This window comes from Psammomys obesus, unplaced genomic scaffold (assembly GCF_907164565.1).
Source record: "Psammomys obesus unplaced genomic scaffold, mPsaObe1.curated_primary_1811, whole genome shotgun sequence".
In the NCBI taxonomy this organism is placed as follows: domain Eukaryota; kingdom Metazoa; phylum Chordata; class Mammalia; order Rodentia; family Muridae; genus Psammomys; species Psammomys obesus.
In genome coordinates this window covers 5,253,733-5,275,168 of record NW_026596109.1, presented here as the reverse complement: position 1 = coordinate 5,275,168, position 21,436 = coordinate 5,253,733, and the positions used below count along the sequence as shown (strand labels likewise).

Below are 21,436 nucleotides of genomic sequence, written 5' to 3'. Positions count from 1 at the left end.
CACACACACACACACACACACACACACACACACACACACACACACACTCATACAGAGAGTATTACTCAGGGCTCAATTGATGCAAATACCTTGGATGACATTTCTTGCCCTTCTTAGGATTTACATCATCATCTCTTATGACTCATAACTACGGTCAAATCTCAGTACAGCTTGACTCAGGAAATGCTAGGCTAGATTAAGCAAAAGGGAAATGATATGTTTCCGACATAGAGTCTGAATAAGAAGCTAACCTTGGTAATCGGTAGTGGTTCCCGGGAGAGCCAGACCAAGAGGGGCATGAATGAAGAGATATATTTTGGTATGTTTTTACTACAGTGAAACTTCCCCATGATACAGGATTTAGAATCTCAGGGGAAGGGGTATAATAGGCTATTGGCATAACCCCCCAAAACTTAGGCAAAGGAAAGGTCTGCATGTAGAGATGCCAGGATCACGGTAGCAAATGATGCACTCCATGAGGGCTCTAGAGTCTCAAACGAGCATGCATGTAAGAAAGGCCCATTCCGCAAGGCAGAAAACCTTGCAGTGCTGCTAATCCTAAAGAACCCCAAAAGATAGTCCCCTTATTAAAACAGTGAAGCTGGAGGAATACTTGGGTCACTCAAAAGCCTGGGGATAACGGTAGGTAGAGGACAATCCGACAGGCGTGATATAATCCGTGAACAGCGGAGGTTGGTAGTAAATAGCACATACCCACTGAAGAGAGATGAACAGGACTGTAACACACAGGGCGTTTAGAACGAAGCAGCAATTATCAAGCCACGACATTTATGAGAGTGGTTCATAGCACGGTGTATGGGCAGACATTCATACCTTACTGTACATATAAATCATATGCTCTAGCATAATACTCCGAGGCTGCAAACCTGCGCAGCGTGTCACTATGGCGACACGATAAACAATTAAGAAGCAACAATAAGCACTTGTGTGTTTAAACACATTTAAACATAGAACAAGTATAGCACAACTGTCACAGGACTGGTGGTCCTTAGTATAATCCTATTTAACGCACCACTCTGCAAAAAAGAGAGTGGAGCATGGAATATTGCAATAAACTAGTTAGGGATGTAATGCAGGAATAGAGCACTTGGTTAGCATGCATAAGACCCTAGGTTTAATCTCCTTTGTTGGGAGAAAAAAAGAAGGGGGCGCAAAGAGGAGGAAAGAAGAAACAGGGGGAGGGAAAGAAGGAAGGAGGTAGGGATGGAAGGAAGGAAAAAAGAAATAGAGGAAGGAAGGAAATTGCAATTAAGTTAACCTATCCCAAGCCAACTAAGCTGTCACTTCAGTTAATGCTGCTGTACCATATGTGATCTATGAGAGATTAATTTGGTCTTGACTACCAGCACGTCATCATTGAACACCGACCACTGTTTACTCTTTCATTCTTACCAGAAAGGAGTCTAGAGTAAGTTCTCACTCACAGGGGCAGACAGCAATGGACAGTCACCATCTTGCCCTAAGGCTGGGCTAATTCTCCTGCTGTCTGTCATAATGCTATCAGAAGACCCTTGAACGACTTAAGACACCCTTCAGAACATCACACTACTTCACTCTATTGAGAAGGGCACGTTAATTACACTGGACGAAGCAGAATCCAGAGACAGCCAGGGCTTTCTTACAGGTGGAATATTTTACAGGTGGAGTTTTAATGCGAGCACCCTGACATATCTTTTTTTTTTTTCAAAGTAAAATATTAGTTATTAGTTGTCCCTCTCTGAAAATGAGCCATGGTATTTGGTAGGTGTTTTAAAACTTGAGACACTGCATATAATCTAATAAAGTATCAAAATGACCCATGGGATAGATGATACAGAGAAATGTTAATGATAAGTAGAGCCCAAAATCTGCTCTACACAGTATACACCTTTAGTGCTCCAGAACAAGGCTATGACATCTGTATCACAGAATACATTGCTGCTTTAGCACGGTGATGTGCAGGAGGCTGTCTGCGCCAGCCAGCACATCTATTCCCAGTCCCACGCCTTTGACACTATGCCCACTTGCATTAGTCACTGTAGAAATATTTACAATACAGAGCTCAGCAAGAGATATGAACTAGGGTAATGTTTTTAGAGGTAATTACAGAACTTTTACCGACATACCACAGATCCTACCAGAATCACCAAATCCTAGTCAGGTGACTCCAGCAACAAGTTAACAAAACATGGAGGTGATATGGCTGAGTCAAAAAAATTCAGCGGCTTGCAAGGTATCAGGAAACTGAATAAATACAGCACACACCCCTGACCCCCTTGCCATGTGTGTCACTATTACAACTGTTTTTCCTTATTTCACACCTTTTAACTAACTCATGGACTCTTTCAGGTTTCCCTCTGAAAAAGAAGTAAAATAAATAAATAAATAAACAGATAGATGAATAAATAAATAAATAGGTAAATAAATAAGTAGATAGATAGATAGATAGATAGATAGATAGATAGATAGATAGATAGATAGATAAATAAGTTTGTTTGTGGATGAATCAACTTGGTATGCAAACTAAAAATGAATTGCTAATGCATCACTGAGCAGCTCTAAAACCCACTGTTAGAAGTGTCCTCAAGACACTAATATTTAGACTAATGGCTGGCTGGTTAGAGTTTTGACTGGTTAGAAGCTGAATGAACAGTTCTAGGTAAGACACACACGTGTGGACCCACAAGGATGGGCACAGTCTACAGGGCTATTACATCATGCATTCCCATCTAGTACTGAAGAAGAATCCAGCTGACCTGAAATAACAGTGGCCTGGGGATCCTGAGAAAAGAGGGCTGAGCACGAGCCCCACCCAGGCTTCAGATGGAGTCCAAGACTGACTTAACAACAGTAAGGGAAACAGTTTAATTTAGCTTAATTTTCAAAATCTAGAAGGAGGAAAGAGATGGGACACTGCGGTAAAGCCGATCTCTGATACACACACAGTGGCAGAAGCAAGAATCCCAAAGGTGGCTTTTCTGGGGACTCTCCCTAGAACCAACAAGCAAAACACACAGCTCAGTAGCAAATATGGCCTGGAATCAAGACCGCTAGATTCATAGAGCATAGAGTGCGTAGTATGAAGTCATTAATTGTCTTCAGATTAACAGATTTCAGTCCTACTTCTGCCCTTATTCTACTTGAGGGGACACAGTTGCTTTGCTTGTCATGATTGGATCTCCTTGTTCCTGAATTGTGAGGGCTAATCTCACAGGTTAACTATTCTTGCTCTGTCTCTTTCTTTGGTGTTTTTCTTTTGTTTGCTGTAGAAAATCTTTTGGGGATTCTAGAACTCTTGTCTATAAAAAGACCTTGGAACATCCACGATCTCCATCAAATCCTTCTCAGGTTCAGGGAACCCCAAGGAAGAGGAGTCAGTGTATGAGCCGTGGGGAATGGAGAACACCAAGAAAACTAGGCCTTTTAAGTCAACATGTTCTGTAGACCTATGAACTCCCAGAGGCTGAGGCAGCATGCACAGGGCCTGCCTGGGTCTGTACCAGAGGGGGTCCTAGAGCTGAAAAGAAGTGGCTGCATGCCCCCACCCCTAACCCAGAAGCTATCTCCAATTGATAACCATGGATAAACAAAAATTTAGTTTCCTCCAACAGAGTTTCACTGGGCAAACAAACTACTCTTAAGGGTAGGCCGCATGCCCAGCAGGAGATGGCCAATGGAAAATTAACTCAATGACATCTCTGAAGTTTCCATGTCTCATAATGTCATGTCAAATGTTTTCCTTTGTTTATTCTTATTTTTATTTTATTTTACTTATATATTTTCTTCTATTTTTAATCCTACAGATCCTTTGCATGCACTGTGTTCTCTCTCTCTCTCTCATTTCTCTCTCTCTCACATACATACAATGGTTTCCCATTTAGTGTTTTAGTGGAATTCTTGTGTGTGCAAAAGAATGGATCTCTGTTTTTTTGTGCCTTCCATTTTGCTCGTTTCCTTCCCTTTGTTTGTTTTGTCCTATACTAATGTGTTAGCTTTGTTTCATCTTATCTTAGCTATTGTTATCTTATTTTTATTATCCCTTAGATGCCATATTGCTTTCTAATGAGAGACAGAAAGGAAGTGGATCCAGGTGGGAGGGGAAGTGGGGAGGAACTGGAAGGAGTAGAGGGAGGGGAAAAATGTAATTGATGTGTGTGTGTGTGTGTGTGTGTGTGTGTGTGTGTGTGTGTGTAAGAAAAAAATCTACTTTCAAATGAAAAGGAAAAACAAATAACAAATATGAATAATACTTTGCTTAAAAGTAATTTGTGAAATTGCCTTTTTAAAAAATTTTCTTGAAAGTACGTTTTTGAGTGATAGTCTGGATATTTATATGGGTTTGAATGAGAATGTCTTTTTTAGGCCAAAATATTTGAACACTTTCCCCAGTTGGTGGTACAGTTGGTTTAGGGGGTGTGGCCTTGCTGCTCGAGAGAGCTTGTCACAGTTGGCTTGGGTGTTTGAGTCTCTCTCACCATCAGTTTGCTCATTCTGCTCCTTGTGCCTGTTTGAAGAGGAGACCACTCGGCCTCCTGATCCTGTCAGCCTGTCTGCCACTTGTTGCCATGCCTCCATGATGTGACTCATCATGGAGCTACAGCCAAAATAAACTCTTTGATCCTTGAACATAAACTAATTAACCAACTAACTGAAATTCACTCACAGAAGGAAAGACAGAAGATGATAAGAAGATTGAACTTTTGCTACAAGGAAGGAAAAACGCTTTTGTTGCATTTAAAAAAATAATTAGCTGGTGCTGAGAATGGTCTAATGGACCTGGCAGCAAGGTCCTGCTGAAATCCTGGCAATTCTTTTGAGGAGTAACTGTACTCCTGTTGTGATGTTAAATGAAAGATTAAAAGTTAGGGTTAAAAGTTGAGGCAATTAAGAGAATATCCTTCTGTTTCTCTATGCTGTCCCTTCTTAGGGTCAGGAATGTCCACAGTGTTATATCCTGACCTCCTTTTACCTCTCCTTTGACATCCAGTGAGAAGTTGAATATTTGTTGGTATTTATGGAGGGAAAAAATTGGCAGTGCAGAGTACAAGCCTTCTTTCTAAGTCCCCCCTGGAGTGTCCCACCCAGGCTATATAGAGTAACCCTATTTATGTAGGGTGTAGAGGGCACCTCAAATCTAATATCCCCTGCTACTGAGTGGTAATTCCATCTACAATTTACATATGGCATGACAATAATAACGGCATGAAAATACTCATTAATTGCCACCTACTGTGCGATATACACATGAATATTTTCTGTGATTATCGCCACAGCTCTGAAAAGTAGGAAGTGTTAGCCCACTGTTGGTTCATTTGAAGAAAGAAGGCAAGAAGATGGAAGTCACCTTCCAAAACTGGACTTTGATGATGTATTAGCTACCTTTCCGCTGATGTGACAGAACACCCTGGCAAAGCAACGCAGAGGAGGAAAAAGTTCACTTTGGCTAATACTACAGAAGTTTTAGAACTAGCACTATAGTCCATCTTGGTAGGAAAGGCATGGGAGTCAATCATGAAGCTGGCCTGAGAGACAGGGAGAAGAGCAGCTATATTTTGTCTGCACAGAGGAGAGACCAGGAATGGGGCCAGGCTACAAAACCTCCCTCAAACCCTATCCCACTGACATAGGTCCTTCACCAAAGCTTCTGCTACACATTCCGCATCCTTCTCAAACAGCACCAGCCTCTGGGGCCAAAGCGTTCAAACACAGGAGCCTAATGAGGGATATTTCTCATCCAAACCACAGCAGGAAACTTCCAACTCTGTCTTTCTCCTTGATAAGTAAAACTTCTTTGTATCCAGGCTTTTGGCCAGCTACCCTGCCTCTCATCCAGAGGGGTTATATATATGAATTAGTTTTTCATATTTATCTTGATACTCTTTCTCTGGAATTGACCCTGTATGACACCCACAGGCCCATCTTTATGACTAATTTAGCACACTGGTAAGGAATTCAAGGTCCGTTTCTGTCCTTGGATTGTTGCTGAAGCAATTACAGCACTGGGAATCATGTCCTCAAGACCCTTAGTTCGGAACAGGCATCAGCAAACTGAATGCAAGCCAATCTACGGCACCACCTATTTCTATAAACAGTTTTATTGGAGCACAGCGCACTTGCTCATTTACACGCTGTTGTCTGCAGCTACTTCGACAAAACAGCAGTGTTGAACAGTTATAACAAACCTTGAGCCTCAGAACACTGAAAATATTTACTGCCTGGCACTTTACGACAAATACTAGCTGACGGCTGGTCTAGACATGGACTTGATGCCATAATCCCAGTACTCTGAGAGGTAAGTATAATTGTTTTTCACACATGGTGCTAGACTGTCTTCCTTACCCAGTGAACTCTTGTCAAGCCTTGGCAATATTAGCTGGAGCCTTACTGGCTCACATCTAATCAAGTGCTCCAATCAGAGTCCTCTGCTAGCAATCCCATCAGTCTCCAACTATCAATATACCAATAGACTCTTCAAAGAATGCATCTACAGTCTTTTATTTGCTTAAATTTAAAAATAAATTTAAAGCTAATGATTGAATTTTCTTTTACTTTATAAAGAAGATACTTAATTAAAAAGAAAATAAGCATGCTATAAATAAATTAGTCCCATGCATTAGGTGACTGTGGAAAACAAACAGCATATAATTTTCAGATCCATTTCTCTCTCTACTACGGCATAAGCTACCGATACTTGAGACACGGTGTAGTAATTACTTTTTCATTGCTGTGAACAAACACCTAACAAGAAGCAAGTTAAGAAGGTGTTTAAGAAGGGGGTTCAGGAAGGCATGGCAAACAAGCCAAGATGGTAGATAGGAGCTGGAGATGGCTCAGCACATTGTATCTGCAGTCAGGAAGCTCAGGCTGAATGGAAAATGGGGCCATGCTACAAAACCCCCAAAGCCTGACCCAGTGACCCACTTTCTCCAGTGAGCCTGTGCTTCCTAAAGGTTAAACAACCTTCCCAAACAGTGTCACCAAAAACACTGCACATTTAGACTAAACCATTCCGCCCCTGGACCCATAGGCTCACGGACATCTCATGATGCAAAATGCATTCATTCCAACATCATTCCATAGTCTTTAATAGTCCCAATACTGTTCAAGAACCAAGTCTCTTCTGAGATTACAAATAACTTTGTCCTGGCTAGTTTCATATCAACTTGATACAAGGTAGGGTCATTTGGGAAGAGAGAACCTCAATTGAGAAACTGCTCCCACGAGATTGGCCTGTGGGCAAACCTGTGGTACATTTTCTTGGGTGAGCAGGGTCTTGCTTTCAAGGAATCTTTCCTGTTTCCTCAGTGTAAAACACATTAGTTTTGTTTTAAATGGTGCTAATCTCTGTAACAATTACAGCTGCTTTCTCAGCTGTCTTGTCTACAACTTTGAATTCAGACCTTTCCCTACAGAAAGGCACATTTAAACATCTTTGTGCTCCCTTGTTTCTTTCTTTTGCTATACACCAGAAGAGCAGTCAACAGTAACTTTCACATAGCCTGACTATTGTCCTGTCTTGAAATGTCATCATCCGGCATCAAATTTATTAAGCCATTATTTTCTCTTATTTTTTATTTTGAGTTTATAACTAGAACATTTCTCTCTTTCCTTTCCTCCCTCCAAACCTTCCAATATACCCTTTCTCACTCTCCTTCAAATTCAGTCTCTTCTTAAATTGTTACTGCAAGCATGTATGTTTATGTATATAAAAATATTCCTAAATATAACCTGCCAAGTCTGCTAATGCTACTTGCTTGTATATTTTCAGGGCTGACAATCTGACACGTCACAACAAATCAGTCTAATCTTCCCTGGGAAGACCACTTCTTCTTCAAGCTTTCCTCAGTTGTCTTTAGTTCTGTGTGAGAAGCTACACTGATAAAGTCTCACCAACATGACTGCCCAAAATTGAGCTGAACAAGGACAACAGCATTAAACATGCCAACACAGTCAGGGAAAAGCCCATAGTGCCTCAACCCTACATAAAGTCCATTACTTTTGAGTTTAGACTCACTCAAGTTCTCAGAACACAAGGAGAACACTGTCATATTCTTTGCCAGAATTTAATAGGATTTAAGGGCCTCAGCCCATTTCCCATTTTCCTGTAGAGTCTGTTTCCTTCTGAAGCCTCATGAGATGGACATTCACTGTCTATACTTCTCTAGGCATTCTGGTCCTCTGAAACCCTAACAGAAGGACCACTAAGTTCTGCTTACAGTATTCCAGGGCTTCACCAGCCCATGGTTCTCTGTGTTTATTTTGCAAATCAAATGATCAGGGTTACCACAGCAACTGTCCCAATTCTTGTTGTTTTTTTTTTTCTTCTGTACTAGCTTCTTGTTTCATTGTGACCAGATAGTTAAAAAAAGAAACAGCTTAAGGGAAGAAGGGGGTCTTCTGGCTTACAGTTCAAGAAAGGATGAAATCCATCCTGGGACTGGGAAGTGGTGGCAGAATCAGGAGACATCTTGTCACATTGCATTGCCTCTGCAGCTAGGAAGCACATACATCATGTACAGGAAGAGTCACTGGGCTGCAAAACATCAAGGCCTGACTCCAGCCATGCACTTCCCCCAGACAAGGTAAAGCTCCCAAAGTCCCCACAGTCTTCATAAACAGCACTACCAACTGGGGACCAAATGTTCAGACACATTAGTCTACATATTCAAGTCACACGTGGTTACAATTTTTCAAAAGCTTTTATTGACTAATGATCAAGAGGAGAGAAACTAAACTTTGCTGGCTACCTAAAAAAAATACGTTTTCCTAAGCTAAGTGTCTTATTGAGTAACCAATCTAATTTTTTCAATAGCCTATGTGGTATGTCTTATATCCCTTTTTGTTGTTATAAACAAAACTATTGAACTTGGGGAGATAAGTTAGCATTCCCCAAAGACTAAAAGTCAAATTTTGAAACTTCTAAGAAAAAGGCAATTCTACCATTGCTTCAGTTTTCTAACTTAAATTTATTTTACACAGTACATTGTATTTACCCTGTTATTCAAACTGATAAATGCTATATAGACAACCACTCACAGTTGCCAGTCATCGCCTGGTGGTAGATGACCTTGGAGGGCTTCTGAGGAAGACTCTGGGATGATAAAGGGAAGCTAGATAGTTCAGGAAATGCATCCTTGTTGGATGACATGGAAGCACTTTCATGGGTAACAGTAAGTACACATTGTCAACTTACTGTAAAGTAAATCTGGAAAGCTTCAGGATTCTTAATCTTCAGTTAGGCAGAAACACAAACACGATTAGAACCTGAGGTATGCGCCTAAGAAAACTATGGGGACACAAGTCCTCTACAGTTCTCAGGGAACAGCTATCACAGTGATGGCTATGATGTGACCTCAGGTGAGGAAGAGATGGACCCCTGTGAGTTTACAAGTTTAAACTCACCTTCCCCACAATGTCAGAGTGCTCTTTCTGCCACACACAATTCTGTGAGCACTTTCATGCCACCAAGCTGGGACACCTGAAGTTTCAGGAATCTAATTCTTACTAGATAAAACACTGACCAAAGATTCCCTACATCGGCAGAGCTCAGCATGCTGTGAGGGTAAATGCACACCATAAGAAGTCACAGAATTTAATGATTTATTAGAATAATGTCATGCAATAATTTGTTGTACTCAGTCGTTATCCGCAATAAATTACTTTAAAAGTAGTACATTATTATAACTTTAAATTATGTAAATTGGTACATTTTTATTTTAATGAAACTCTCCATTTTAAATAAACAATTCATTATTGGAAAAGACTTGAAATAAAAAAGATTAATGACTAAGTACATGCTAAAACATATATATATATATATATATATATATATATATATATATATATATATAACATATATAAAGGGAATTTATGGCACAATTTTATCCAGGGTTCTATGATTTAATTTTCTTGGTCACCATTTCAACACAAGTTTAAAATAGCCTTTTCCACAAATACAGTAAAACGGCTGCTCTTGACACACATCTCTTTCTTTTAATGCATGTAGGTGTATGTGAGCGTGTGTGTTTGTATGTGCAGATGCTCATATATGGAGTGCCTCTGGGGGCAAGAAGAAAATGTCTGCTATCATCCTCAGGACCTTTTTCAGTTCTCCGAGATAGGAGTATCTCATTCATCTGTAGCTTACCAGTTCGGCTAGGCTGACTGGCCAATTAAACCCAGAGTTCCTCCTGTCTCTGCTTATCCCAATGCCACCACACTTAGTATTTTTTTTTTTAATGTGAGTCCTGGTGATGAAATTCAAGTCCCCAAGCTTGAGGGTACAAGCACTGTAGCCCGAGGCCTCACCCCAGCGCTCACAGCAAAACTCTCATTTTTATTTTGATTCATGACGGAGAGTTTTATATCAAAATAAATCCTAAGATCTGTAAACTTGGATTCTAACTTTAAAAGCTAGGTGTCTGTATAGAGTAGAGCAGGAGATACATTTAAGGACTAATCCAGTAGCATTCTAGAATACAATTTTGCTCTTCTGAATTAAAAGGCATCAGTATACACTGAATAGATTTTCAGTGAAATAGATCATAGTTTGTACGCCTGCTTTATGCTTAACAGTGTTGCAGATGGATCCCAGTGGGCTCTGTGTAAGGCACAATCCTTCCCATCTTAGGAAGAAGATGCTCTTGTCATTGTTTAAGAGCTTACACCCTGCCACCCAAGGGAAAGAAACTCCCAAGAAGTCAACAGTCTTGTTTATTCCATAGACATCAATGGCTGTTTTGCAAACACAATAGTATCTGAAATAACTGGAAGGTAAGATTTAGAATTGGCATTGGCTTTGAGGCTACTCACCACTCCTGGCTCACAGTTGTTATGGCAATGCTAGGGAGCGTTGTCAAAGGTAGCGTGGTTGGCCTGGAAATGCCATCTCCCTCGGGGGTCCTTGCCCTTTCACTCTGTCTCTGGGACAATGGTGGCAGCTGTAAGTTTCCAGAACAGCACCTTCTGCCTCTCCAGAGGTCAATCCCCAGGGTATAACTGGACGAACTATAAGATTTACTCAAGCTGCATTCAAAATAGTCCTTAACATTCTGGAGGAGACAAAGAGAAAGAAAACAAGAAAAAGGGTGAAACTCAAATGTCTAAGGGACAGAGTTAAATATGAACCCAAATGATCCAGGGGTCACTCATGCAGCCCTGATTCATTATCTCACAATCAGACTCTGAAATTGACATCAGAATCCTGAGACAACAAGCAAAATGAGTGGAGGTGGAGAGGCGCTGCTTTGTAATGCGACCCAGCAGTTACATTTCTTAGAGCTCTTTAGATTCATAGGTAATGTTTACCGCAAGCAGCATATGGGTTGAAAGTTTGCTTTCCCTATTTCTCTCTTTTAATTTGGAATTTTCATTTTGGTATATGCTAATAAACTATAAACATATAAAACTACTTATTTTTAAAGCAGAAAAATATTTTGTGTGCGAAGATGACAGAGGGTTGGTAAGAAGAGTCAGGAGATTGTCCCTGTTCCTAAATATAAACCTCATGGCTGGTAATGTTGCTGTTTTGTTATTACTGAATTATGGAACAGCTCGGAGATAGAAGAGATACACACTATCTAATCCTGAAGAGCCCTATTCAAGTCCATGCTGAATGCTGACATGAAAAGAACAAAAGTGACCGACAAAAGCATGATGACAAGTAAGAGTCATCCTTCCCATGCCTCTGTGTGACTATGGTTCTTGGTGCTGCTGGAAATGGAAAGACAGAAAATGCTGTCACATTTCAAGGGCCACTGAGATCCACCAGCCGTCCAAACGCTGGTAACTTACTCTTCACATATATCTCAACTGACTAATGAAGATCCTGTCCTCAGGCCAAGGCTGCCCAGCTGATGATCGCTGTGATCTTGGAAACACTGGTCACACCAGAATAATTACAGAAGGGGACATAATTACAGAAGGCTCCCCAGGAGCTGGAGTTACAGGTGTTTGTGAGTGGCCTGCTGGGGTGCTGGAAACCAAATGTGAATCCTTTCTGGAAATGGAGCAAGCACTCTTAATCAATGAGCAATAGAGGCAGCCTCAGCAGTCTCCTATTTCATTTTGAGATAAGGTCTCACTGAGTTACCCAGGCTGTTCTTGAACTCAGTGCCTAGTCCAGGCTGGCCTTGAACTTGTCATCTTGCCCCAGCTTCTTGAATATTTGAGGTTTTGGGACTGTGGTATCAGAACCAATAAATAAAGCCATATTTTGATGACAGAAATCTGGGCAAGAAAAGGCAGGGCAATAGTCAGAAACTCTAGCCCTCTACCTAGAAGTGGAATATTATCATATTTTCTTTTATTTGGCATACAGTTTTGAAATACCATCTATTTAAAAATTCAACATAAGCACTACTTGGTGACAGGAAATTGATATAGTCTAGAATATTCCAGAGTGTGAAGTAGCCTAGAATATATCAGGATCAGATTTAATGCTTAATAATTAGTTGCATACATTGTAGATCCAGTACTTACTGCATCCTGGGATGATGTGTGTGTGTGTGTGTGTGTGTATGTGTAAAATTAGAGACAGAAGAAAACACTTGGTCTATATGTTTCTTTCTTCAGAATGCTTAAAAACTCCTTGAAGAGAGCTCCACAAGGAGAGCAACAGAACCAAGTAAATCTGTGTCCAGGGGTCTTTTCTGCGACAGATACTCCAAATAAGGACCATGCATGGAGATAACCTAGAACCCCTACTCAGATGTTGCCCATGGCAGCTCAGCATCCAAGAGGGTTTCCTAATAAAGGGAACAGGGACTGTCTCTGACATGAACTAGTGGCTGGCTCTTTGATCACCTACCCCTGAGGGGGAAGCGGCCTCACCAGGCCACAGAGGAAGACAAAGCATCCAGTCCTGATGAGACCTGAACCTGATAGACTAGGATCAGATGTAAGGGGAGGAGAGAAACTCCCCAATCAGTGGACTTGGGGAGGGGTATGGGTGGAGAAGAGAGAGGAAGGGTAGGATTGGGAGATGAAAAGGGATGAAGCTAATGGTGCGATACTTAGTGAATAATCTGTAATTAATAAAAATAAAAATATAATCTTATAGTAAAAAATCAAAATAAAAAAAACTCCTTGAAGAGACACAGAATATACATGATATTAGTGGATGTTAAAAATGAATATATAAATACAAACTGTAGACTAGAAATTGTGAGTTCAGCATCAAATATGCGTGCAAAGAAAAATCACGGTTTTCTAGAAGGCAAAGCCTCAACTATGCATAAGAAACACTGTTCAGAAGTGAAGAAACGAAGGCAGTATTTAGTTAAATTACCAGACACCAGGGCTTTCTGATTAACTGTAGATATTTTTATTCTCTTTTAGAAAAAGGAACATTAGTAACCAGGTGTCAGCAGTTCAGAATTGATTTTGAAATGAGATGAAGACACAGATCTGCCCCTTGCCCTCTGTCCTGAAGACTTTCAATTTAGGCGCCTACACTAGCTTCTCCTTTGTGACAACTTTAGTAATGATGCTGGGATTACTTTTTTAGTCATTTCTTTTAAACAATTATTCAGGAATATGAGGAGAATCTGAAAGCGGTTATTTCTTCAAACATTTTTTAGGCATAAGGTGAATTTAGGAAAGTGTGAATTTTGAAAAGTAATGTAAAATTGTGATTACCAGAACTATCATTAAAATTAATGTTTCTTCCCCTAAAGATAGTTGATTTATGAGTAGCATAGAGCTGGTCAGAATTATGATGGCTAAAAATAGGAAAATCAGACACAAATCACAAGTTGATCAATTGAGAAATAATTCAATTTTGAGGTTGTTAGTAATTTGTCTGTAAAGTTTGGGCTAATTAGAAGTGACTCTGCCAATAATGGTGATTGTTCTGAAAATAACAGTGTTTCCAGAATTTAATTTACTTCCTGAGAAGCTATTTCATTAAGTTCTGCTATGGCAATACGTTTCGCACTCATCAAGGGTTTCTGAAGTGAATTTAATTCAAAGAATGACTTCAAAACTTCAAGTTTGAACTTGCTGGTCCGTTAGCACAAAACTGTAACTGGGGCATCAGTGTAGATGTTTGCCTTTGGGTTCTATTCCACACACAGAGAGATATGTATGTGTGAAAGAGAGAGCCAGAGACAGAGAGGAGCACAATACATAGATGCAGACATAATGAACTATATATCTTACACAATTTGTATTTATATGTGTCTGTGAAGCTATTATCCTGTCTTCATTTCTTCACCTCTACAAATATTTACAGGTTCAGTCTTGGGTATTTTCCTCTTTCCTCTCCCTATGACCAGAAGCTCGCTCCCACCCTTTAATCTTTTCAGTCCCAATTAATCACGACGTCCAGCACTTAGATTGCACATAATTACATCTTACTTCCATAAGCCAAATTTCAAATAGGAAACAGTGAACACACACGCGTCTTACTGTCACCTCGTTAAAGGTCTAGTGAATGTTGAGACTATAAATTCGGAACCGTACTTAGTCATGTGCGCGTTTCCACAGCTCCAAGCAGAGTGTCTTGCCTAAAGTAGAGGTCTTTTCACTTGCTTTTCCCCTTCTCAAAAAAAAATGTTCCCTCATACCCTTACAGCCCGTTCCTTCACTGCTTTCACGTCTTCTCATGCGGTCCTTCCATAAATTCTCTGCTCTCACACACAGCCATTCTTCGCTCCCACAGTCAATTTCTGGACAGCCCTTACCGCAGCTGGGATCGTTTTGTAACTTATTAGCTTATTTCCACTTGGATGGGAACTTGTGCTACTCATTGTTGAATCTCCCTCCAGAACCTAGAGCTGCATTTGACACACGATGTGTATGTAGTGAATATGATAGTGGGGGCATTTAAATCACTGAATAAAAAGTTGATGAATTAAAGTGAATTAAAATACAACAAACTCTAGCTGACTCGGTACAAAGGCTTAATTTAAGGTTGTGGCAAATAAGATATAACTTTCTGTCTTCCCAGTGAGGTGGGAGAGCCTGGGAAACACACAACATGATCTGTGCTGTGGTTGAGAGGCTGGATGGAGAGGCAAATGTTAGTTGGACATTGAGCTTCAAAGATAAGATCAGCTTAGAATTTAAATCTAAATTTTCTAGAAGTCATAGAGAATGAAGGAAATAAGAGTTGTCTTTAACAAATCAGTTTACAGCCAGGCGCGGTGGTACGTGCCTGTAATCCCAGCACTCAGGGAGGCAGAAGCAGGCAGATCTCTGTGAGTTCTACACCAGACTGGTCTACAAATTGAGTCCAGGACAGCCAAGGCTATGTTGAGCAATCATATCTCAAAAAACCAAAACCAAAACAACCAACCAACCAACCAAACAAACAAAAGCAAACAAACAAAACCCCCACAAAAATCCAAACTTAAAATATCTACAGGGTTTCCATTTTAATATGTATTTTATATAAAAATTATTGATAAAATATTTTTCATTTTCTAATATCTGTATATACATAGATTCACAATCTGACATCTAGTCTATTTACAACTCACTTCCAAGCAGGCGAGTGACAGATAGTTAAAGACTGTCACATTGGACACATAAAACCTATGTACTATTTATCCTCTGTGGTTCTGGTGGGATTGATAATAAATGACTAAATGCCTTATTTCATATATATTTTTGCAAAGTGGATTTCCCCCTTGATTGACTGTGGTAACTTTCCTATGGAATAATCAGAATTATTTCTTGAAGACTGCAATGATAAAGGAAAGATAATCCTGGTTGATAATAGTTAACTTGACAGGATCTAGAATCACCACCCAACAAGCCTCTGGGTGTGTCTGGGAGGGATTGTCTGAATTACAAAAGCTGAGGTAGAAAGACCTGCCTTGAAAATGGGTTTCAGTTCTGGACTAGATAATCACCAGCTCAGGAAACAGAGATAATCTTCATCTCTGTTTCCTGATTACAGACACAATGTGACCAGCTGCTTCAAACTCTGCCATTGTGCCATTTTTGCCCACCACAGTCATGAGCCAAAATAGATCCGTTACTGAAGCAAGGAAAGTAACTATTACAAATAATTTGTCTATCAATAATCAATATTGCTCCATTTTTAACCTTTAAAATAAATCAGAATGTGGAAGTAAACCAAAACAGAACGTAAACTGTATGAAGAGGCAATGCCAAATTTATTTTTAAGGGAGAAAAATATTTTTCCATTCTGTAAGTTTCCTTGTATAGACATCCTAAGCAGAGCACAGCTACTGAAACACAACTGTCCCTCACCACTGTAAGAAATCGAAATGAGAAGGGAACATTTTTGTGTGACTGAGAGCCAAAGGCCCAGGAAATGGAGCCCTGCAGCATGGGAGGGGCTGGTGAAGAGGATAGAAGTGACCAAGCCAATATCACACGTAGCATTCCCTACACTGCTCACGTGCATTGTCATTAAAAGAAGAGTAAGAATGAAGAGTTATCTGAAAGACTGGGCGGTCCCCTCAGATATGACTGCTACACTAACTAGAAATAAACTCTTGTATAGTCTTTCCTTCCATCTATGAAATAAGAGTTCAAGCTGGGCGGTGGTGGCGTATGTTTTATCCCAGCACTCGGGAGGCAGAGGCAGGGTGGATCTCTGAGTTTGAGGCCAGTCTGGTTTACCGTTACACAAAGAAACCTTGTTTTGAAAAACCCAAAACAAAACCAAACATAGGGGGTGGGTGCATATAAGAATTCAAAGGTTAAATAAGTCACAATATCACAGCAAACTTCCTGTTCCTCTGGCTTTTTACAGAAAGCAAATAATGTCACTTGTCTTTCTCCTTTCCTCTCTCTCTCTACTTTCTTTTCGCACATCTTATTAATGGTATATAATTTTATAGCAATTTTAAAGCATAACTGGACAAAGACTGTGCCATGAAAGACACACCAGTGAAGGGTTGGTCACTTGAAAGCAAAGAGATAAATAATATCAGCTGCCCAGAACCAAAGCTATGAAGACTGTATGTTTATAGACTTCAAATGACTTGGAGTCGGGCATTAACCATAATGGACATTCTGGGATCTCTTTTGAACAGTATGATTAGCAGGTCAGAGATGTGGCCTGAAACTCTGTATTTCCAATAAACACTGAGGTGAGGCTCATGTTGCTGACCTCAGGAATACTCATGAGCATCAGAGTTTACTGAGTGTGCCCAGCACAACCTTCTTAGTGCTACTGGCACAGTTTGCTTCACATGGCTAAAAGTATGGGCAAGTCATTAATGGTGGAAGCTGGAACAGGGTGAAAAGATGAATCAGCCCAACTACAAGTGGCATTTCCATTTCATAGAATGCTGGGTCCAGGTCCTGGTGATGTCTCTGTCATCAGAATGTAAAATCACAGAGTGATGGTATAAAACACCCTTCTCTGCCTTTGCGTGGCATTCTGGAATGGCTTCCGTGTTGAACAAAGTGCCGAAATGTGGCAACGTTCCCTGCCACGACTTACGTCATCTGCGGTCACTGTCATCACACTCCTGCTCTTCTTCATCGTAGATGTGGGAAACAGCTCCTCTGGCGGTGTCTACTGTTCCCCGCAGCTTGCTCACTGCCGGTTAGACCTACAAGAAAAACAACGCGCATGGAAATTGAGCTCTGGGTGCACAGCTAAATAAAAACATGATACCTTCCTTCAAATACATGTTGTATGTAGGGCACACGTATTAGCAAGTACAATTTAGCAAGCCAACTAAACTTTACATTCTGAAAAGAGAGACAAAAAAACAAACAAAAAAAAAAAAACCCAAGAAGCCAAGAAAGTGGCACAAAAATATTAATAAGAAAATAAGAATAGGAGGTAACAATTATGCTCCCAGGTAACCAATGGTCATGAAGAATGTGAAAGTATTACATAACCAGATACGGTGTACATGCCCATACTCCCAACTCTTAAAGGCTAAGGTAGGAGGTTCTAGAACAGCATGAACTACAAAACAAAGCCTTGTCTCAAAATATTCATAATGATAGTATGTATTTGTATAAGATTCAAGAAGTAATTTCCTATAAAATATCCATAGTATTCCTATAAGGTATAGAAGACTATTATCAAGCCCCATAACTGAAGCCCCCTCAACTGAATAGAGAGAGAGAGAGGTAGAGAAAAAGAGAATGGGGAAGGAAGAAGGGAAGAAAGTGACTGGCTCATGTATTTTTGCCTAATAAGAGGGTCAAAAATTATTTTGGCCTGGGTAAAATAGTAAAAACATGTAAGATTAAGAATTTAAAGAAAAATGACTCCTTGGTACTTTCTACAAAAGCGATCTAATACAAACAAGGCCCAGGAGGGAATGTACACCTAAAAGAAGAAAATTTAATTTCCATCTTTACCACCACTTCAGCCCCTCACATGAAAATCACACAGGTAATACTTGTTATAGGTAACTTCAGCAAGCCATACTTGAAAAGAGTGGGATTTCCTGGCTTACACTGCATCAGACCATTTATAGTAGACCTGCTTCAGCTGCTGACATTTACCTTACGTAAGTCACTGGAAGAAACACAGAACCTCAGTATCATCAACATTTAAGGGAGTACCTCATTTTACAGGCTCCAGAAGAAGACACAGCCACTGGCTTACAAAACTACTGAAAGAGGCGCAAATATGGAGTCCAGTCACACAACCGATAACAAGAGAATACAAGGAATTCTGAATCTGCAGAACTTAACTGGAAGCAGATGTGTTAGAAAAACAGAACCCAGGAAGTACCCATCATGAGATCTTGGCTTCAAAATGCCACGTGTTGTTGCTGAGCTCAAGTCCTTCTGACTGTTGTTCACTCTATGTATTTCATCTCTTGATATATGCTTGATCAGAAAATTTGGCTTCTGTACTATAGAGATAAACATTGGTTAAAGGCATGATGAGCCTACAGCTACGTGAGCTGGAAGACTAAGTAGTGGTATTGTACAGCCGCCTGGGAAACCACAGTTGTATACCTAACACATAATTTGACTATATCATGCAGGAGTTGGCAGTGAAACTGGCAAAGCTGGTAGGAAATGGGGGGGGGGGGAGAAGAAGCTTTGCCTTTGTAGGTGTGCAGTGGAGAAAACCCTATAGACACGTAGGTGTTTGATTCAATGTGCTAAAGAAAATAGTTCTCTGTGTAATAATGAATAATTACAAATACTATGGTCCTCTCATGCTGATGAAACAGCAGCAGGCAGGAGTTTAAAGTTTTCATTATAAGGCAGCTTGAAGCTGAACAGAAGGAAGCAAGTAAAGGTCTTGTGTCATGGAGTGTTAGTCAATATGACAGTCCTACTTGGAAACAAATGAGAAGCTCATACTCCTAAGTTAACCCAGATAAATGTAGGCATAAATGCAGGATACAGGACTTATACACACTCAATAAATCTAAGTCTGTGAAAATGTTAACACAGAAAGTATTAAAGGGCCATGTGAAATGCTAACAGTAAGAACTAGCTAAGAATTACAGGGGGGTTTCTTGCTGTTGCATGTGAGAATATGTTTAATGGAAATAGTGCAGAACAATACAGTGTATTGTATAAATACAATACAATATAAAGTATAAAGGAACCTCCACCACCTTGACATATTAAAGAAAAATAGATACAGAGATGAAATGAAAGATAGCTTGACAGATAGGTAATAAATAGATAGACATAGATGATACAAACATGATAATTAGATAGATGAAAGACAAATGATCAACAGATGATAGAAGATAAAAAGGGTATAACTGATTAAGAGATTAGGTATGTAGATGACAAATTGGACTTTAATATAGCAAAGTTATAACATATATGGATGGAAATATGGTAAGAAAAAACTTACAGATAGAAGGACAGATGCTTAGGAAACATTAAATCTTTCTGAGATCAAGAGTCCTTTTGTCAGGCCTTCACCATGGAAATTATTTTTATGTATTTAAATTATTCGAATGTCAGGGTTTAGAGTACAAATTCATATGCCTCTAACAATGAACTCATCCTAGCAAGGAAAAAGCAAAATTCCAAATTACAAGGAAGTTTACAAAAAAAAAAAAAAAAAAGGCAACATCTGTTACATGCTCCTCATCCTACTGCCCCGGCCCATTGCTCCCTTTCTCATTAGGGAAGGCTGCTCTTCGGGATGGTGTCTACGATCCCTCTGGACTTCTGACTCTCTGGGGTGCCGTAAGCCTGTGGAAAGCAGTTGCAGGGACAGAGACTGCAAGGCAAGAAGGAAAAAGAGGTCCCTCTATGTTGGCCACAGTGCAGTGATGACCACAATACTCAGCTGTTGAACTCCTTCCATGGCTTCGCTCTAAGGATAGAACTGAAAGCAGCTTCCTACTGTTCCCAGATTCAAGGTAGCCCCCGCCCTTCTTTAATGTTCTTGACTTTGACATCTTTTGTAAATAGTCTCTCAGTTATCTCTCTTGTACTCCCTTTGGGAGTTGATTTCCTTCTAGGGTCCTGACTGATAGAGGTTTGCTCTCAAAACTTTACATGGCCTGGGAACATTTAAATATATCTCCTCCTGTTCCCTTGTGTCTAGTATAAGTCCTCACTCTGTGTTTACAGGCAGACTGTTTACAAATATTTTTAAAAAAAAAAAATAAATGAGCAAAATCTATCTCTACAGTGAAGTTAGTTTTCTGAGACTAGTTCAGCATCTTTGTCTCATGTTGCTTTCGGGAAGCAGGAATGGTTTCACGTCTTCACTCATGGGTGGTTTTCTGAGAAATGTAAGGATAGAAACATTATGGAACATATATTGGTCTGTTTATTGAGATGTAAGTGTCATAATGGAAGAATAACCTCAAGTAAAGATAATCCAGCCTGTTATTCATAATATTTACTTTAAATCTGAGGCATGTAAAAAATTTCTGAATCTTTCCAAATCACCCTTTTTGTTATTACACGAGTAAACATATTAAAATATTCAAAATTGATCTCTTTAATGTTCATTTAAAGTATTGGCCAAGATGAAAACAAAGCATCACTTCATTAGTCCCACTCTGAAATGCTGTCAGGGAGATTCAAACAGCGTACAGTGAGAGATGAATAGACTTATTTTGCTTATTTAGACATTGTTATCAGTATGTATCAATTGCAAGAAACAATGGCTTTCACTGTGATGTGAAGGAGGAAATCACACATACCATATTGCTATTGGGTGTTGGTGTCAGTTTCTTCTCATTTGGGCTGACAGAGTTTGAAAATGAGTCCATATAAATGTACATTGATCATTTTGACTCCCATAACCAGCTCTTATCTCCTTTTCTCTCTATCCCATCCTCTTTCTCTTTTCCCATAGTCCTTGGCAAGTGTGGTGTCACATTCATGCAATCCCAGCCAGGACTTGGAAGGTGGTGGCAGGACAATCAGTAATTCCAAGTCAGTCTCAGCTACATGCCAAGTTCAAGACAGGGCAGCCTGGGCTACATGAAACAAGAAAACACACACACACACACACACACACACACACACACACACACACACACACACACAC

At 39.9% G+C, this 21,436-nt stretch overlaps 1 protein-coding gene across 1 annotated transcript in view; it reads right to left on the bottom strand.

The window, feature by feature from the left end:
* Positions 1–21,436, bottom strand: part of Pde4b (phosphodiesterase 4B) — a 516,183-nt gene that overhangs the window by 401,746 nt on the left and 93,001 nt on the right. Inside the window, exons 2-3 of the mRNA XM_055628760.1 lie at positions 17,426–17,537; positions 10,813–11,051 (exon numbers count right to left, since the gene is read on the bottom strand). Coding sequence (XP_055484735.1) covers positions 10,813–11,051; positions 17,426–17,467 — 281 coding nt within the window. The 5' untranslated portion in view covers positions 17,468–17,537. The remainder of the gene's footprint in view (positions 1–10,812; positions 11,052–17,425; positions 17,538–21,436) is intronic.